A 17,924-nucleotide genomic window follows, 5' to 3' on the forward strand; every position below is an offset into this window, starting at 1 on the left:
ATGTAACGCACTGAAACTCGAGTATCTTTAATAAATAGGATGCCCAGGCCCACACATTAAGCCTCACTGCTTTCACATCTCCTCACTCTCTGCAGTTTGCAAAGGGAAACACACTTTTCCCTTCACATGTAAGGGAAGAGAACCAAGCTCCCTGAAAATATGCTGGGAATTTCCCCTGAGTTTTAAAAACAAGTTAAGCCTAGTACAAACCCATTTCATGGTCAAAGGTCTTTTCCTCCATATGACTATTACTTTTCAAACATGTAGCAAGTGGGTAACCCATAGCTACGGAGTGACTTATGAGTGGCAGCACTGTCACTGCTTCCTTACTTCTAGATTGTGTGCTCTCACTGTGAGAGCAAATATATTTCAATGAGACAGCTGTAGAGTAGAAAGCTCCTTATAAAAATTATCTAAGCCCTGCCTGGTCTGATTCGGTGGACTGAGCACCAGCCTGTGAACCAAAAGGCCACCGGTTCAAAAGAAAAAAAAGGCCACCAGTTCAATTCCCAGTCAGGGCACATGCCTGGGTTGTGGGCCAGGTCCCTGGCTGGGGGTGTGGCAGAAGCAACTGTCAATGTATCTCTCACACATCAATGTTTCTTTCCCTCTCTTTCTCTCTCCCTTCCCTTCTATCTGAAAGTAAATAAAATCTTTTTAAAAATGATCTAAGTCTAATATAATAAGATATGGAATTTTCTTCACAAGACTCACTGTAAGCATTCAAGAATAAAGTACATGAAAATCTCCTTGTAAAGAGAGAGAGACTGATTCTAACTGGGTATAGCTTTACAAAGTAAACTAAAATTTCTATAATATACCTTGTAAAATTAAACCTGACAAAGGTCATTATTTCTATCCCATAGAACAATGTTTTTTTCCCTTGAACTCAATCAGAAATGACACTACACAGAGAAATGTTAGCAGAATATCTCACAACACTACAGCTTACATCTTTTTGTATCAAGATCACAACCCAAAGAACCATAAAGTTGCCCCAAAATTATTCCCCTGTAAAAGCTACAGGGATCCTGCGAATTACAACTAGAGCTCATTCCACACAAGGCTTACCACAATAATACCAGGGACCTAAATGGAAAAACACTCACCCCAGTTGCCAGTTCCTCACATTGCTGCTTCTTGGATGCTAAGTCCTGAGCAGCCATCTCCAAGTCATACTGCATAAGTTCATGTTTCCTGCACACAGCCCTATGGATGAAAAAAAGTGCTGCCATTTAATTTTTGTGGCTTCTCTTTTAGGATGTCAAAAGTTTTTTCAGGGGGAGGCATCACAAAGTCTTGGCAGGGTCATAAATTCTGTACCCAGAATTTTTTAGTTTAAATGTAGTACCCCAATACTAAAAATTAAATCTAGCAGAACCTAAGCATAAAAGCCTTATATGACTTAAAACAAAACGTTGTATTCTAGACACTTGTAATTTTTTCAATAAACATATAAAATTATCACATCATAAAAAATATTTTGTATAACATAGAAACTAATACTCTAATCTCATATAGCAGCTGAGTATTCTTTAAAAATGTATCTCAAAGCTTTTTTTATTTAGAAATGTCTATTAGTTTGTATTATCATAAAAGTACTCTATGCTCACTGTAAAAAAAAAACACTATAAAATAGGAATGTACAAAATAAAGTTTTAAGAACCCTCTCTTTGCCCCAGTCCCACTATCCTGACACAATCCATGTTAATAGCTGGTGTGTATCTTTTCAGACTTTAGCTAGGCATTTACAAATACAAATATCTACATGCCCCAAGTGATTCCACATCTTTTCTTACTTAACTATATACCATGAACATGTTTCCATATCAATACATGTTAATCTTTTCTATAATTTTTAAGAGCTGCAGCAAATTCTACTGTATTCAACAACTTTCTACTCCTTGGTAACTTGAAAGTACTTTCATGAAACTATTTACTACTCAAAGCTCTAAAAGGAAAAAGGCTATCAATGTTATGTTTCCATATGAGTTACTGAACAGGTAAATTCTGTTTTACTAACAGAATTTTTTTTGTAATAGAATTTTTATACTGCTTTTAAAAGTGAGAGGAAAATGACCAAAAGTGATTACAAACAAAAGCCATCCATTATTAAAAAAAAAAAAAAAAAAAAAAAAGGATTCACTTTCTAAAATAGACAGAAAAAAATACAGTAATTCTTAATTAATATGACTGCCTACCAGAGAGTTCTTTCTGTTTGGCTCTGTAGGAGACACCATAAAAAGAGAAGACGAAGTTCTGATACTAAGAAGTTTTATAGCCTTACTAAGGGGATAAGATACGCAGGTATGAAAACATTACAGAATAAAAATGGCAATATACAACCTAGTAACAGATAGTGCTACGCACATACTCAATCTGTTCTTTGCTTCCAATCTTCAAACTGAAAAAAGTACAAAGACCAACACACAGAGACTTGATGCCTAAGACTGATGGTTTTATCAATATAGTATTTCAAGGACAGGATTGTCTTAAATTTCTATGCCTAACGCTCTGCCACACAGAGGACTACAAAGAGATTTCAATCAATGTCTGGAGGAATGAATTCATTTAAAAATTTTACTACTCATTAAAAAAGCCTCACTATCCCTATTTTAGAGTAGCATATAGAAAGAGTGGTGACTAGCCAGAGGGCTGCATCTGAAACACTTACTACACTTACCGTAGGGCTTCTGCATAAAAAAGATACTCCTTTAACTGATCTGCATAATGTTCTTCATCTTCCAAAATATCATCAATAGAAGATGCGTACCTATTTGAAAAAAACATTGCAGAAGTAACTTTTATCAATCAGGACATTCTACAGAAGTGCTATTCAAAGTGTGGTTCACAGACCGCTGCTACCCATCAGTGACAAAGGTAGGTACAGAAAGTGAGAATAAGCATTTAGAAACATGTATAGCAATTTCTAATTACCATGACAAGTTTATTGCATTTCACTGTAATGTTTCAAACAGCAATGGCTTGGAAATAAAAAATAATACAAACAAAAAAATAGTCCTTACAAGTAGCTTAAGAAGCATTGTGAGACTTAATATGTTTTGTTCAAAGATATAAAAGAACTACTAAATCTATAGAAAGAATAAGACCTTAGTATAATCAGTGCACAAGTGTTCTTGATAGCTACCATATACAGTAATGCCAAAAAGCTATCAAAGGAGAAGTTAAGCAAATAATGATTACAGAAAATTTAAGAAGTCTTATTTTATTCAAATCCTCAATAAACCTCTGCTTTGATTCAAACAAGCCCCTCATTGTTGTGCCATCTTGTTCCTGGATCTGAATGCCTCCCTGTACAGCAATGTGATAGTTCTCCACATTGTTTTTCTAAACCCTACAAGCACATACTTGAACACCCCTAGGAAATCTTGCCAGACTACTTAAGTCCCTATTCATTACTCTAGTTCTGATCTCTCACCACCAATGTAAAATTTAAACTGTATCAAAGTAATATCTCGAGCACTGCTTTTATTTCTCTGATCACGTTGTAAAGTCTGTAAAGATATGAGCCATGTCATTTACTACTTCTGTATAGTATAATGGTTCTTTTTTTTTTTTTTTCAAATAATTCTGATTCCTTAGTGTAGGAATAAAAGAAATATATACTTTATGTCTCTAGGCCTGCTTCATGTAGGTAAGTAAACAAAGTTCAATGACGTTCTAAAAATAAATAAGTAAACCTAAGTGATGTGCTTACAGGATTTATAAAAGGCAAATTATGTATTCTATAATTATGAATTTGCATTTGTAGAGCATAGAATATCTTCTAAGAATCATTGCTTTGAGTAGGAAAAACTGCCTTTAGCTCTTAAACCTATGATTCTGGAAGAGTTAATGTTAAGGAAACAAAAAAGAAGACCCATAGGGCTAGTGGTCTAAAAATAGGAAACACAGTGTAGGGATAAACCAAACGTTCTTGGGTAGAAAAGCTTAATTGGTGAAGAATTTTAGCTGTAAGCACTAACACTGATTTAATACTTTACAATCAACTGAAGGTATAATCCTAAATTCCTGCAAATACTGAAAATGTTAAGTCAACAGAATGCAGAAAGATTTAACAAACTGGTTGAAAAGTAGCCAGTTAGCTGAATTATGCCCCCCCCCCAAATAATACTTAGATAATAATTTTTTTAATGTTTATTATTGAGCTGTGGTTCTTTACATATTTTGGTTGGAAATGTTTAATCCTAGTTTTGCTTCTTTATTATCTTAATGGTGTCTTTTGTGTGTATGTGGTAAAATATACGTAACATAAAATTTACCTTTTTAAAAAAAAATCTAATCCTCAACTGAGGATATGTTCATTGATTTTTTAGAGAGAACATTGATCGGTTGCTTCTTGTTCACGCCCTGAACAAGGACAAGACCCACAACATAGGTATCTGCCCTGATCAGAGATCAAACCCACAACCTTTTAGAGCATGGGACAATGCTCCAAGCAATTGAGCCACCCGACCAGGTCCTTTTTTAAGAATTTCTAAGTGTACAGTATGGCAGCATTAAATAGATTCATATTTTAAAAAATTGATTTGTGAGAGAGAGAGAGAGAAAGGGAGAAAAGAAGGGAAGGAGAAGTGGAGAGTGGGAAAGAAAGAGAGACATCAATTTGTTGTTCCACTTATTGATGCATTAGTTGATTCTTACATGCGCCCTGGCTGGGAATCAAACCTGCAACCTTGGTGCGTCAGGACCATGCTCTAACCAACTGAGCTATCTGGCCAAGTACTGTTGTGCAAACATCACCACCATCCACCTTCCCCAACTAAAACGAATAGTGACTCCCACATTCCTCCTCCTCCACAGTATCTTTTGATAGGCAAAATTTTAAATTTTGATAAAGAACAATTTACCACTAATTTTTTTTTCTTTTGATGTCCAAAAAATCTTTGCTTACTCAAAGTTTGCAACAATATTTTCCTGTTTTCTACTAAAAGCTGTAATTTTAACTTTTATACTTATGTATATGATCCAAATTGAATTAGTTTTTTTTTTTAAATGTGTTTTATTGATTATAATATTACATTTGTGCCAATTTCCCTTCCCTCTGCTCCCCTCCACCCGGTGGCCCCCCTCCCTCCAGTTGTCCCCCCCTTTTAGATCATGTCCATTAGTTGTGCATACAGTTCTTCTCAACCTCTCTCTGTCTATTCCATTCCCTCCTACCATGATCCTTAATTCCTGTATCATCTCCCTCCCTCTCCCCATTCCCCCTCCCTGTTGACCTCCCCCCAATATGTTCCCCGTACCTATAGTTCTTTTTCCACTCTCGCTGCCTGTTTAGTTTGCCTTTGTTTCAATTCCCTAGCTTCTGTTGTTTCTTGTGATGCAGTTTTCATTTTAGATTTCATTGTCTTGATCCTCCTTTTTCTAAACCAGTCCCTTTAACATCTCATATAACAGTGGTTTGGAACTAATGAACTCTTTCAGTTTTATTTTGTCCTGGAAACACTTTCTCTGTCCTTCTATTCTGAATGACAATTTCGCTGGATAGAGTATTCGTGGTTGTAGGTTTTTGATTTTCATTACTTTGAGTATTTCTTGCCAGTCCCTTCTTGCCTGCAGGGTCTCCCTTGAAAAGTCAGCTGATAGTCTAATTGGGACCCCTTTGTACATAATTCTTTTCTTCTCTCTTGCTGCTTTTAAGATTCTCTCTTTATCTTTAATTTTTGACATTTTGATTATAATGTGTCTTGGAGTGGTTCTCCCTGGGTCCAGTTTTTTTGGAACTCTCTGTGCTTCCTGGACCTGTAAGTCTATTTCCTTCCCCAAGTCTGGGAAGTTCTCCTTTATTATATTTTCACTCAATTTTTCAAGTTCTAGTTCATCTTCCTCGCTCTCTGGCAAACCAATGATTCTTATGTTGGGCCTTTTATAGCTGTCCCAGAGGTTTCTGATCCTCTCATCGTTGCTTCCCATTTCCTCTCCCTGCATTGGTTGATTGCTTGTTCCTTCTCCATATTCCAGTTTGTTGAAATGAACTCTGGATTTTTTTTCCTCACCATCTGTCTCGTATGTGGTTTTGTTCCTTTCGTTTGAGTGTTTTTCGCTTCTTTCTCATCTTTTTCCAGATCTTTTGTGAATTCTGTAAGCCACCTGATAACAATGGCCCAGAACTGAGCATCTGACAGGTTTCTTATCTGTTCATCTGTCAGGTTCTCCATCTGTTGCCTGGTGAGCTGTGCCACCGGGATTTCTATAGTTGTCTGCCTCATTTTGACAGATGCGTTTTGTTTTCTTGGGCCGGCTGTAGGGGGCAGTGCCTGTGTACTCGTAATGACCCAGCGACCGGCGCCGTTCGGCAGCCTTTCTTGCTGTGCCGTGGTGCTTTGTCGTCACAATCCAGCGACCGGTGCCTGTCCCCGACCTATTTCACAGCCCTGTGGCGCTTTCTTTGGGGGCAGGGGTCCAAGATGGATTCACACAGTTATTCCGCTAGGAGACTGGGATCCGTCCTCCCGCCCCCCTGGGCCTCACTGTTCAAGGCGATGTGGTGGCTGCTTTCCCCAGCGTTGGGGTCGCGAGCTGCCGGGGGTTCGACTGCAGCCGGGATTGCTCTCCCCACCGCTGTCCCAGGTGCAACCGCAAACAGCACCGCCCCCTTTTGCTCCCCTTACCTGCCCAAAGGGCGCCACTGGTTTATAACTTCATATGTTGGGCTTCCGTGTAGTTTTATTTTCTGGAATTTCTAGTTATCCTTTGTTTTGAAGTAGTTGTATTCCTCTCTAGTTGTAGAGGGAGACTGAGCGTGTCCGTCTAAGCCTCCATCTTGGCCGGAAGTCGAATTAGTTTTTATATAAGGTGTTAGGTATGCTTTAAGGTTCATTTTTTCCCTCCACACAGATATAAGTAGACTTAAATATAAGTCTACTTCTGCACTCTGTTCCATTGACCTATTTATCTCAATACCTTACTATCTTCATAACTACAGCTTTAAATAGTAAGTCTTGAAGTCAGGTAATATATTCCATTTTTTCCAAGATTATTTTGGCTATTCTAGATCCTCTGAATTTCCATATACATTTAAGAATCAGCTTATCAATTTCTATTAAAAGTCACTGTAATTTTGATTAGGGCTATAATCTAGAAAGAATGGTCATATAAACATAATTGCATCTTTCAATCCATGAACATGATTTTTCTCTCCATTTATTTAGGTCTTCTTTAATTTCTCGTAGCAATGTTTACATACAGTTTTCCGTGTAGAGATCTTCCACGTCTTTCATTAAATTAATCTCTATTCTGATTTGATGCTATCATAAATAGCACTGTCTTTAAATTTTTATTTTCTAGTTGTTGCTAGTATATAAAAGCTAATTTTTTAATATGTTGCTAGTTCTATCATGTGTTTGGTTGATTCTTTATGTTTTTTAATGTAAATGATCCTGTTAACTGCAAATAAAGGCAGTTTCACTTCTTCCTTTCTAAGATTTATTCTAAGGTTGATTTTCTTGCGTCATGGCACAAATAGGACCTCTGCTAGTACAATAGCATACAATCTTGTGTGTTCCTGATCTTAGGAGAATTAGCTATATGTTTTAGACTGAGGTAATACCTTTTATTTCTTGTTTAATAATTTTTAGTATGCGTTAATGCTGAAATGCTTTTTCTACATGTATTGAAATAAACATACAGACTTTCTTCTTTATTCTGCTAATACATGAGTTAAACTGATTGGTTTTTAAATGTTATGTTAACCTTGCACTCCTGAGATAAACTTCTTTAAGACAGATCTGTATACACAAAGCATAATATAAATGCCAGCAAAAATGGTAATAGAAGAGTCACTAACACTTCATCACTAGTCTTCACCTTCAGTTTTACTTTCTATCCTCTGGGTACTTACACGTCCATATGATGACCAGCACTCTGCAGTCCATCCCCCATTTCTTTTTCTATGGCACTCCATTCACTAGGAAGAAAAAGACAAAACCAAGACATCCTGAATCAGATATGGATTATTAGTAAATACAATCTTTTACAAGGTTTTTTTTTCTAACTAGCTTTTAAACAATGTCGTCGTCGGCAGCCGTCCGTCTCGAGAGACGATGGTGTAGCTTCTTAAGAGTCTATCTGCACCGCCGAGAATGGCTGTGCAGTCCGACTCGGGAGTGACACGGTATCTGTCTCCTCCCGTGTTGAATCGACATCTTGCGATGACGCTGAAGCTACAGAGCCTGGGCAGGGTGATATGGAGGGTCTGCTGTTGCCCATGCAGCAGACCCCCCCTCTCTTCGCAGCTGAAGGGTCCAAGGGAAAGACGGAGTCAATACAGCTTGGCTTCAGGTGCGCCGCAGGAGTTGCCGGTGTTGACTACAACGTCAAACCGCCTTAGGGACTCCGGCTCCGGATTTTCTGTCGGGGTTTACTCCCTTAGCCTTTCCCCTGAAGAGGTATGCCGCAAGGCAGCGGAGGTTTTTTGGAGTCAGAGTTTTCCTTCTCTGATGTACCCTGACTGGAAGATCGAACCAGCGACACTTAGCTCGCAGGCCGACGCTCAATCCACTGAGCTAAACCAGCCAGGGCCATTTAAACAATGTATAGTATCTATATTTGAATTTATTTTCTGTGACTCAAATATGCTGCTTTCCCCTTAGGTTTAACAACTAAATTCAAGTGAAGGCTATTAAATGTTAGTTCAAAGGTTCATAACCTGGTGTTGTCAAATGCAAAGTAGTATAATACAAAACAGCTTCTGCTTACAACTCTCTCAGTGAGGGTGCCTATTTAAATCAACTGTGGAGCTTTTAGAAACTATAAACGCTCGCCCTGCTCTTGATCTGCTTAAGCAGAATCTCTGGGGTAGAGCTAGGTATGTATATTTTTAAACACTCCACAGATGATTCTGATGAACACACCTGATAATGAGACTTTAAAATGCTAACACAAAAAGATGATTATACAGAAACATTAGATGCATAGAAAAATTTCAATAATTTTGAGAAAGTTTACTAAAAATAAAATTATTTTGTTGAAATGCTCCAGGTAAAAATTCCTTTTTATAGAAGTTATATATGTTTATTATAGCAAATTGGGAGAATCAATGTATATAGTGCAATGGTTTAACAGTTTTTATTTATTAATCTTCACCTGAGGTCATCTTTTTTCATTGCTTTTGAGAGGGAGAGAGGAAATCAATTGGCTGACTTCTTGTATGTGTTCCAACTGGGGACTGAACCTGCAACTGGGGTATATGCCCTAACTGGGAATTGAACCCGCAAACTTTTGGTCTATGGGACAACATTCCAACCAACTGAGCCACACCGGCCAGGATGGTTTAATAATTTTAAATTCACTTTTTTATGATTTAAGTGAAGTTGTTTTAATCCATTTGTTTACGACAAAGACAAAAAAAGTTTTAAGAAGTTGTTTTGCTATAAGAATGAAGTAAGACATTACTTCAGGATTTCATCATCTCACCCAATGCCCTTGGTAAGTACCTCAGGAGCTTAGCTACTGAAAGGCCCTGCTTATCAATAAAAATGTGTGGAGAGCGCAGTAATGGATTTGTGGTCGACCTTTCTCTGTCAGACTGTCGTAATGTCCCCATGTCAAGAGTAAACTGCAGCCTCGAACCATTGCCCTGCCTCCTTATCAGTGGACTGTGAGCACTGACGGGGGTTGTACAATTAAAAGAAGAAGAAAAAAGTGGGGGTTAAAGGAACAAAGAAAAAAGAATGTGTGGAGAAGCAACTATGGCAAGGGGACATTTACACCATAAATACTGACTTTGTGAGGACTATCTGAGAGTTTCAGTTTGGGCGAGGCGACTCTTCACTAACCAAAAAAACCTCTTGAAGTCCCGTGGGGCATTAGCTCTGCTGTGGGCAGTGGCTCAATGGCCCCACAGAGGCAGTCAGCCTGCCTGCCAACACCAGCTTCTCTGTTCCTAGCAACTTGCTCTAGCAACAGGGAAATTTCACTTTTGCACCGGTAGCTGGAAATCAGCTCTTGGTTGGTCACCGACTCTGCCTTGTATAAAAAGGTACACGTCATACTAAATTTGGATTTTATTCCTTCATTTCCCCTTGCCCAGAACAGTAGTGTGATTAATCTGTCATTTGTTTCAAGTACGCTATTTCTTTACTTGGCTTATTAAGAGATATTTTTTATTGGGTATTAACCTGTCTGCTATTGGCTTGTAAAATTATTATAATTCCTACAGATAAGCTGTGCTAAATAAATTTTTGCTGGCCTTGCCTGGGTAGTTCAGTTGGTTGGAGCATCATTCCAACACGACAAGGTTGCGGGTTCGATCCCTGGTCAGGACACATACAGGAATTAACCAAAGAATGTATAATTAAGTGAAATAACAAAATGACACCCCCACCCCAAAATCAATAAAAGTTATAACTATTCAAACAAAAATGACTGCCAAAACCAAAGTTTCTAAGAGTAACTTTTGCTGCCTCTCCAAAACAAAACAAATACCAAGAGATGACATAAATGGATATATTTCCTTCTAGTCTTCTTCTTTACTCATTTTAATGTGTCTGAGATTATACAATATATACAATTTTATATCATGCCTTTTCTCCTTAACAGTATTTCCCCACAGTATTAAAATAATGTGTTCTAAGCATTGTTTCAAATGGCATCTTGTAATTTTTTAAAACCATTTTCTTGGCCACTCATGTTGTTTCCTATTTTTCTGTTATGTATAGGATGCCTGATAAATATCATTAATTGTACCACAACATAAAAGAAAAAAACTTAAAACACTATATACTGTTCTCAAAATAATCAATTATGTGCTTACAGTACTAGAAGGGAAAAAGTCATCTTTTTTATATTGTCAAAGAAGAAAAACAAACAGGTAAATCATCTATGTAACAGCAGAGTTAGGGTAAGTAAAATAGGCAGGACTATCATTTTCTTTCCTCATATCTTTATCTACTCTCAAAAAGTAAAAGCAACAGTTAAAAATTTTTTTAGTGCTTTGCTGTTTACAAAATGGATTTTTAACATCTCTAGCTACAATATAAGCTCTAGAGCTGCATTTCTAATGCTTACAAGACAATTCTGCTTTTACATACCTCTGTCACTTCAAATTCAACATATCCAAAACCCAATTCTTTATGTGAAAAGGGGTTTTGGCGGATCACAAGTGTGATAGGCAGACAGACATAAACAGAGCAAGGTTGATGGGCCAGGTACAGGAGGTTACCAGGGTTGAAAGTCCCAGGTGCCAAGCAACAGGCAAAACTTAAAAAACAAGGACCTCGCCCCCAGGATAACGTTTTCTCCCCTAGTATATCCTGGGTCATGTGGTTTAGACCCCTGACCTTTCATTTCGCTGATCATCTGGTCTGAACCCTCTCCTGACCTTTCCTCTCCTCGCATGTCACTAGTCACATGGTAGACCCGCTTAGAGGGACAAGGGGCAGAAGAATAGCCTCCTGCGACATTCATACAAGCCCCTGCATGACAACTTCCTTAAGCCTTACCCCTAGAGATAACATCTAGGCTTCAGCTGTGTTTCAGCTCCCCGCCCCAAAAAGACAGAAAAACCAGACAAGAAACGATACACTGACCTCAGGAAAGGTTGCATTGACTAATGACCCCCTGCACTGGCATGGAACAATCAGCGGAGGCAATGATCCTGAAAGGACACACCTGGAAAGCTGATGACTAGGCTATTAAGATCCTCCCGAGACCTCCCCTGAAACCCCTGCCCTTAAAAGCCCTTAGGATGGAGGACCCAGCTTGCTCTCCCTTCGGGAACACATCCTCGCCTTTTCCCTCCTCTTCGTCCCCCACCCAAGCACAGTAACTTTACCTTCCTTCTCCTAACCTCCAAAGGGCGCCCCTTCTTTTGCTTTTGTAACTTGTTTCCTAAGCCCATTTCTTCTACAGATCACTTCTACATCTGTGACTTTCTAGATAAACTTTCTCTTCTAGTTTGAGTCTTGGCTCTGAATCCTTCTCTACCACAACTCAAGTACTGAGGCTGTAGAACAAAGGTCCTGTGTGACATCACCAGTCTAATGCCTGGTGCTGGTCTTGTTACCAACACAGGTGTGTAGCTAGCCAAACATGTAATGTAGCAATCACAGTCAATGCAGTTGTAGCTCACATAAACAGAACCAGGGGACAGTCCAGGTCAACTGCCTATTGGATGTTCCACAAGTACTTCATCCATCTAATCTTTGAGCACCTTTTTATGTGCTACCAACTCAAAGTCAACATGACCAAATACCCTTTTTAAAAAAACAGACTAAAAACTGCCATGGTGGGTATGGATTAGTGGATTGAGCACTTGCCCATGTCAGAACATGGAGGCAGCTAGAACGCACACCTGGACTTTTGGTATATGCTAATCAACCTGGCCTTGGACTTAGCAGTTCCCAAAGGATATGTTGATGGACTGAAACCTTTCCCAAAGGAAACGGTAATAGAACTAGCCTGATATGTTAACTAGCCTGGTGTGTGTGTTGGGGGGGAAGCCATGAGATGTAAATGACCTACTGAATATGTTGATAAGCAAACTCACCCTTACCAAAATGTGTGGTTGACAAGTACTGTATAAAAAAAGTGCCTGAAGAAATGCAGGTGGGACTCCTATGGGGCCCACAAGGAGGACCGGGAGTACCCATTCCCCATTCCCCTTGCCCCGACAGGCCCTTGAGTTGGTCCAGGAGCTGCCTCTCCCTGCCACCCCTCTTCCCCCCTTTTCCCCTCAATAAACCCATTGCCTGATCCCACAGTGGTCGCTGGGTGATTTCTCAGAGCAAGACTGCCCTGACAGCCCATGAACCAAAAATTCACGGGTTCGATTCCCAGTTAGGGCACATGCCTTGGGTTGTGGGCCAGGTTTCCAGCTGGGGGCGTGTGAGAGAAAACTGATCGATGTTTCTCTGGCACACTGATATTTCTCTCCATCTCTTCCCCCCCCCCCAAAGGGAATAAATAAAACTTAAAAAAAAAAAAAAAAGACTAAAATCTAGTTCAAGAAAAGTAAGACCTACACTGAATCATCTTATGTTTTCCTGTTGAGTAGGTTAGTGCCTGATAAACACTTGGCATTTATAGTTTGTAGTAAAAATGAAAGAATGGACCAATAAATGAATTAATAAATGTGGGGAGGAAAACATGTAATGAGTTCTTATGTATCACCACGGAAGGCACAAGATCTATCCCTTCAAGGTTCATATAGTCTAACCTGATTCTATTCAAACTGTGGTCCAGCAACAGCCTCACCTATGAAACTATAGGACTGCGGGACCTATTTCAGAACTACTGAATCAGAATATTTAATAGTTCCCCAGGTGACCTGTGTGCCCATTAAAGTTTAAGAAGCTCTAGCTAAAAACAAGTTCTAATCTGGGATCCATGGGTGTGTCTAGGATTGGAAATAAGACATGTAAACCAGTAGGGAGAGGAGGGAACCATTAAAATAGAAAGAACTACTAAAGAGTAGAAGGGCTTGGCATTAACTTTATAAGAGGCACAATTACTACCACAAAATACTTAACAGGTGGATAATGGTCACAGATGAACCAGATGAAAGAGGGTCGTGTGTGGATCTTTATAGCATCCAATGAAGACTACAGACCTTTTTCTTAAGGGGGAAAATATCAGCATATAATTTCAGAGACTTAAACAACCTGAAGTCCATCCTCACCTCTTAGGTTATAAACTATAAACTATAAAACATGGCTCACCTCCTTGCACAACTATTACAGAGTGGGGGGTCTCCAAAAATCTCCAGAGCCTGCGGGTGGGGGATGGGGAAAAGGGAACAGCTTTTAAGATGCCTTTGCATGACTATGGCTAGTAACTAGTGTCTCAGTTATGCAAATGAATTTGGTTCTTCCAAGGTCCCAAGAAGATGGGAGGGGTTTTGACCATGGAGTGGTGCAGAAAGAGCATACAGAGCCTGCTGCATGGCTGAACTGGTTTCCACGCCCACTGTGTCACAGGACAGTCAGGGGTTTAAAAATAGGCGGCAACCATTTTTAAGAAGAGGAGAGGAGATCCATGCAGTTGCAGGAAGGAGATCTCCATGCGGCTTTGAGAGAGGAGGGGAGATCCACGTGGTTTGCAAGGAGGGCAGAGGAGAACTCCATTAAGTTTTGAAAGGAAAGAGAGAACACCATGCAGCTTGGAAAGGAGAAGAGAACTCCATGAGGTTTACAAGGAGGCTGGGAACTCCATGTGGTTCTGCATTAAGAGCTGGAGGGCACTGCCACACAGGCAAAGCCTCCCGGATCAGGATCGAATGAGTGGGAGCTGCTGCTGGTAAAACTGAACTGTGTCTGGGAAGCAGGAAAACTGTATCTCTGACTTTTCTAAAACTAGCCTGGTTTGGTAGGGGGAGGCAGAACTATGTGTTCGTGGGTGTTTTAAAGAAAATAAGACTTAATGGCAGAAATTTGCAAATAATCTAAATCTATAAAACCATTATTTAAACAATTCTTTTTCTTTTCACCAAACTCTGGTATTGAGGGCTACGCTTCTGGCAGCGGGCAATCGGGCCCCTAATAAGTGAACAGCCCGTGGGTTCTGTTACACAACCACCTCAAATTTACAACACTCAGAATCATGAGAAACCACATCCATTCAGACTGGTAGGAAGAATGGAGACGCAGAATGGACTAGTCACACATCTACTTGTGGTGGATAAAAATTTAGAGGAATATCTCAGGAGTGAGGAGTCTCAGCTCCACACCAGGCATCCAGCCTGGATTCCAGTGCCAGGAAGATAAGTCCCCACAACTTCTGGCTGCAAAAACCAGGGATTGAGTCAATGGAAGAAACTGCTGGAGTCTCAAGAAGTTCCTCTTAAAGAACCCACACACAGACTAACACAGACTCTCTCTGAGCTCCAGCACCAGGGTAGTAGCTTGAAAGGCACCAGTGGCATATAGGGACGAACTGAAGTGCCTGGCATGAAGGCAAGAGCTGGGGGACAGCTTTCTCCAAAACACAAAGGTGGGCACAGGCCATTGTCCCTTTTCAGAACCCTTCCCCCAAAGAGCCACAGAGCCAGCAGGCAGGGGCCATATCTGAGGCTCCATCAACCAGGCTAACACTGTTTGCCCCACCCTGGAGATCCCCAGAGACTCTGATCCACCCAACTGATGGGCCCACCCAAGCTATTAACCATGACTTTTCTATATGAATGGTTGGTTTTGGCTTATGCTTCACAACTTCCTAAATCCTCTCAAACAAGCAATAGCCGGCTTCAGGGAGTCCCTGTCCCACCCCACGTACCTCTTGCTAACTGGCAGCAGTCCTGGCACTAGCAGCAGCCAGCCTAGAATCACAGCTTGGCTTTGCCTGGGAATCTCTAAGCTCAGCAAAAATAGCAGCCATCTCAGATTGCTTTACAGCTCATGCAGGGTGGCCACAGACAGAGCACAGGTAGGAGCCGACTTTGGCGTGCACCACTCAGGAGACCCCAGAGCCTGTACACCCGGCAGACAGCTACAGACCACACTGAAGCACCACCACCCTGCCCCTGCACAGTTGGTCTTCCAGGGAGGGCAGAGGTTGGTCAGTGGTCACAAACAGTTCTTGCAGCTGACTTGCCTGGGTAAATCCCTCCCATTGACCTGCCAACAGCAATCAAGGCTCAACTACAAGAGGAGGGTGTACTCAGCCCACACAAAGGGCGCACCTCAAGTACCCAGCTTTGGTGATAGTGGAGGCTGTGCCACTGGACCCCACAGGACACCTACTACATTAGGCCACACTACCAAGACACGGAATCAAAGCTGCTCTACCTAATACACAAACACACACAGGGAGGCTGCCAAATTGAGAAGGCAAAGAAATATGGCCCAAATGAAAGAACAGATTAAAACTCCAGAAAAAGAGCTAAACAAAATGGAGATAAGCAATCTATCATATGTAGAGTTCAAAACACTGGTTATAAAGATCCTCGAGGAATTTAATAAGCACTTCAATCGCATAAAGAAAATCCAGTCAGAAACAAAGGATACACTAATGGAAATAAAGAACAATTTAAAGGGAAACAACAGTAGAGTGGATGAAGCCGAGAATCAAATCAATGATTTGGAACATAAGGAAGGAGAAAAAAGACAAACAATCAGAACAACAAAAAGAAAAAAAGAACCCCCCAAAATGAGGATAGTGTAGGCAGCTCTGGGACAACTTCCAGCATTCCAACATTTGCATCATAGGGGTGCCAGAGAAGAGAAAAAGCAAGAAATTGGAAATCTATTTGAAAAAATAGTGAAAGGAGGCTTCCCTAATCTGGTGAAGGAAATAGACAAGCAAGTCCAGGAAGCACAGAGATCCCAAACAAGATGCATGCAAAGAGGCCCACTCCAAGACACATCATAATTAAAATGCTGAAGTTTAAAGATAAAATCTTAAAAGTAGCAAGAAAAAAAGCAGTTAGGACTCCTACAAATGAGTTCCCATAAGACTGTCAGCTAATTTCACAAAGAAACTTTGCAGGGTAGAAGGGATTTCCAAGAAATATGCAAAGTCACAAAAAGCAGCCAAGATTGCTCTACCCAGCAAAGCTAGCATTTAGAATCAAAGGGCTTCCCAGACAAGGTATAGCTAAAGGACTTCATCATCACCAAACCATTATTATATGAAATGTTAAAGGGACCCCTATTTAAGAAAAGAAGATCAAAACTAGGAACAATAAAACGGCAATAAATACATATCTATCATCAATTGAATCAAAAAACAATCTAAGCAAACAGGAACTAGAGACAGATCACGGATACAGAGTGTTTTGATGGTTGCCATATGGCAGGGATGGGGGACTGGGTGAATAGGTGAGGGGATTAAGAAGTACAAATAGGTAGTTATGGAATAGCCATTGTGATATAAAGTATAGTACAGGAAATAGAGTAGCCAAAGAATTTATACACATGACTCATGGACATGAACAAAGATAGAGGGGATTGCCTGAGGGAGTGGGCAGTGCTGGGTGGAGGGGGGCAAAGGGGGTAATTAGGGCAACTGAGATAACATAATCAAGAAAATATAATTTATAAAAATAAAACCACCAAGGTTTCTCATGCTCTAGTATTTTACAATTTCATTAAAGAAAGGAAATGATTCAAAGAACACCCATCGGCAAGATTCTGGTAAAGAATGAAAAATTTTACATTGCAATATACAGATGATGTATTTATAGAACTGTACACTTGAAACATGTTACTTAATGTCACCGAGTAAATTTAATTTTTTAAATACATATATTATTACAACAAAAATAGAGATTTAGATCTAAATTTAGTCACCCAATCTGGTGTTTATTAGGGATAGAGGCACAAGAGGAAAAGTCTCCAGCTCCAAGCAGGTCTGTAGTAACAGGTTTTATTTTATACTTCTGTATAAGATTTCATTTAAGAAAGTTCCACACTAAGAAAGGTTCTGGAATAAACTCTCCTCATTTAACCCCAAATTTGAATAATGACAAGAAAAAAAGCTGAGATGCCCTAAATTAAATTACAGTAGGACAGAGGATGGAAGATAGAGACAAGATAAGTTAATCAGTTAATAACGGCAGGCCAAAACCAATGGAAGACTTCTTATACTCCTCAATAAACATATGCTGAAACTCTGAATTAACTTCCAGGTAGTTATTTCCTCCATTATATAGAGAAAAGAGCAGCAGAGCTGACGATCAGGGGAGATAACGCATCTTGCCTATGCCTGCACTTCCTAGACTGTTGCCCATCACCGATCTCAAGGAGAAACCACTTCTTCCTTACAGACTCTGTGCCTATCCCAGAACCAGCTCTGCTTCACATTCCTTCATCCCCTACAACTTGTATCTTTCTTCTCCAGACTTAATACACAGAAGAGCATTGTCAACTCCAGTACAACAACCTTGTCTTCTGCATCTAGCCCTGCTGCTGGTGGTTTACAGTGCACGCCCCAGGACCTGGTCTTTTTTTTTGGCCAGCATAAAC

General features: G+C 40.0%; 1 protein-coding gene across 1 annotated transcript in view; it reads right to left on the reverse strand.

The window, feature by feature from the left end:
- The window catches only part of SNX4 (sorting nexin 4), a 72,921-nt gene that overhangs the window by 8,697 nt on the left and 46,300 nt on the right, over positions 1-17,924 (reverse strand). The window contains exons 9-11 of the mRNA XM_090277792.1: positions 7,865-7,930; positions 2,684-2,773; positions 1,110-1,209 (exon numbers count right to left, since the gene is read on the reverse strand). Of these exons, the coding sequence (XP_090133918.1) occupies positions 1,110-1,209; positions 2,684-2,773; positions 7,865-7,930 (256 nt within the window). The remainder of the gene's footprint in view (positions 1-1,109; positions 1,210-2,683; positions 2,774-7,864; positions 7,931-17,924) is intronic.

The sequence above is a fragment of the Furipterus horrens genome, unplaced genomic scaffold, assembly GCF_987537825.1.
Source record: "Furipterus horrens unplaced genomic scaffold, mFurHor1.1.pri manual_scaffold_1, whole genome shotgun sequence".
NCBI classification, from domain to species: Eukaryota; Metazoa; Chordata; class Mammalia; order Chiroptera; family Furipteridae; genus Furipterus; species Furipterus horrens.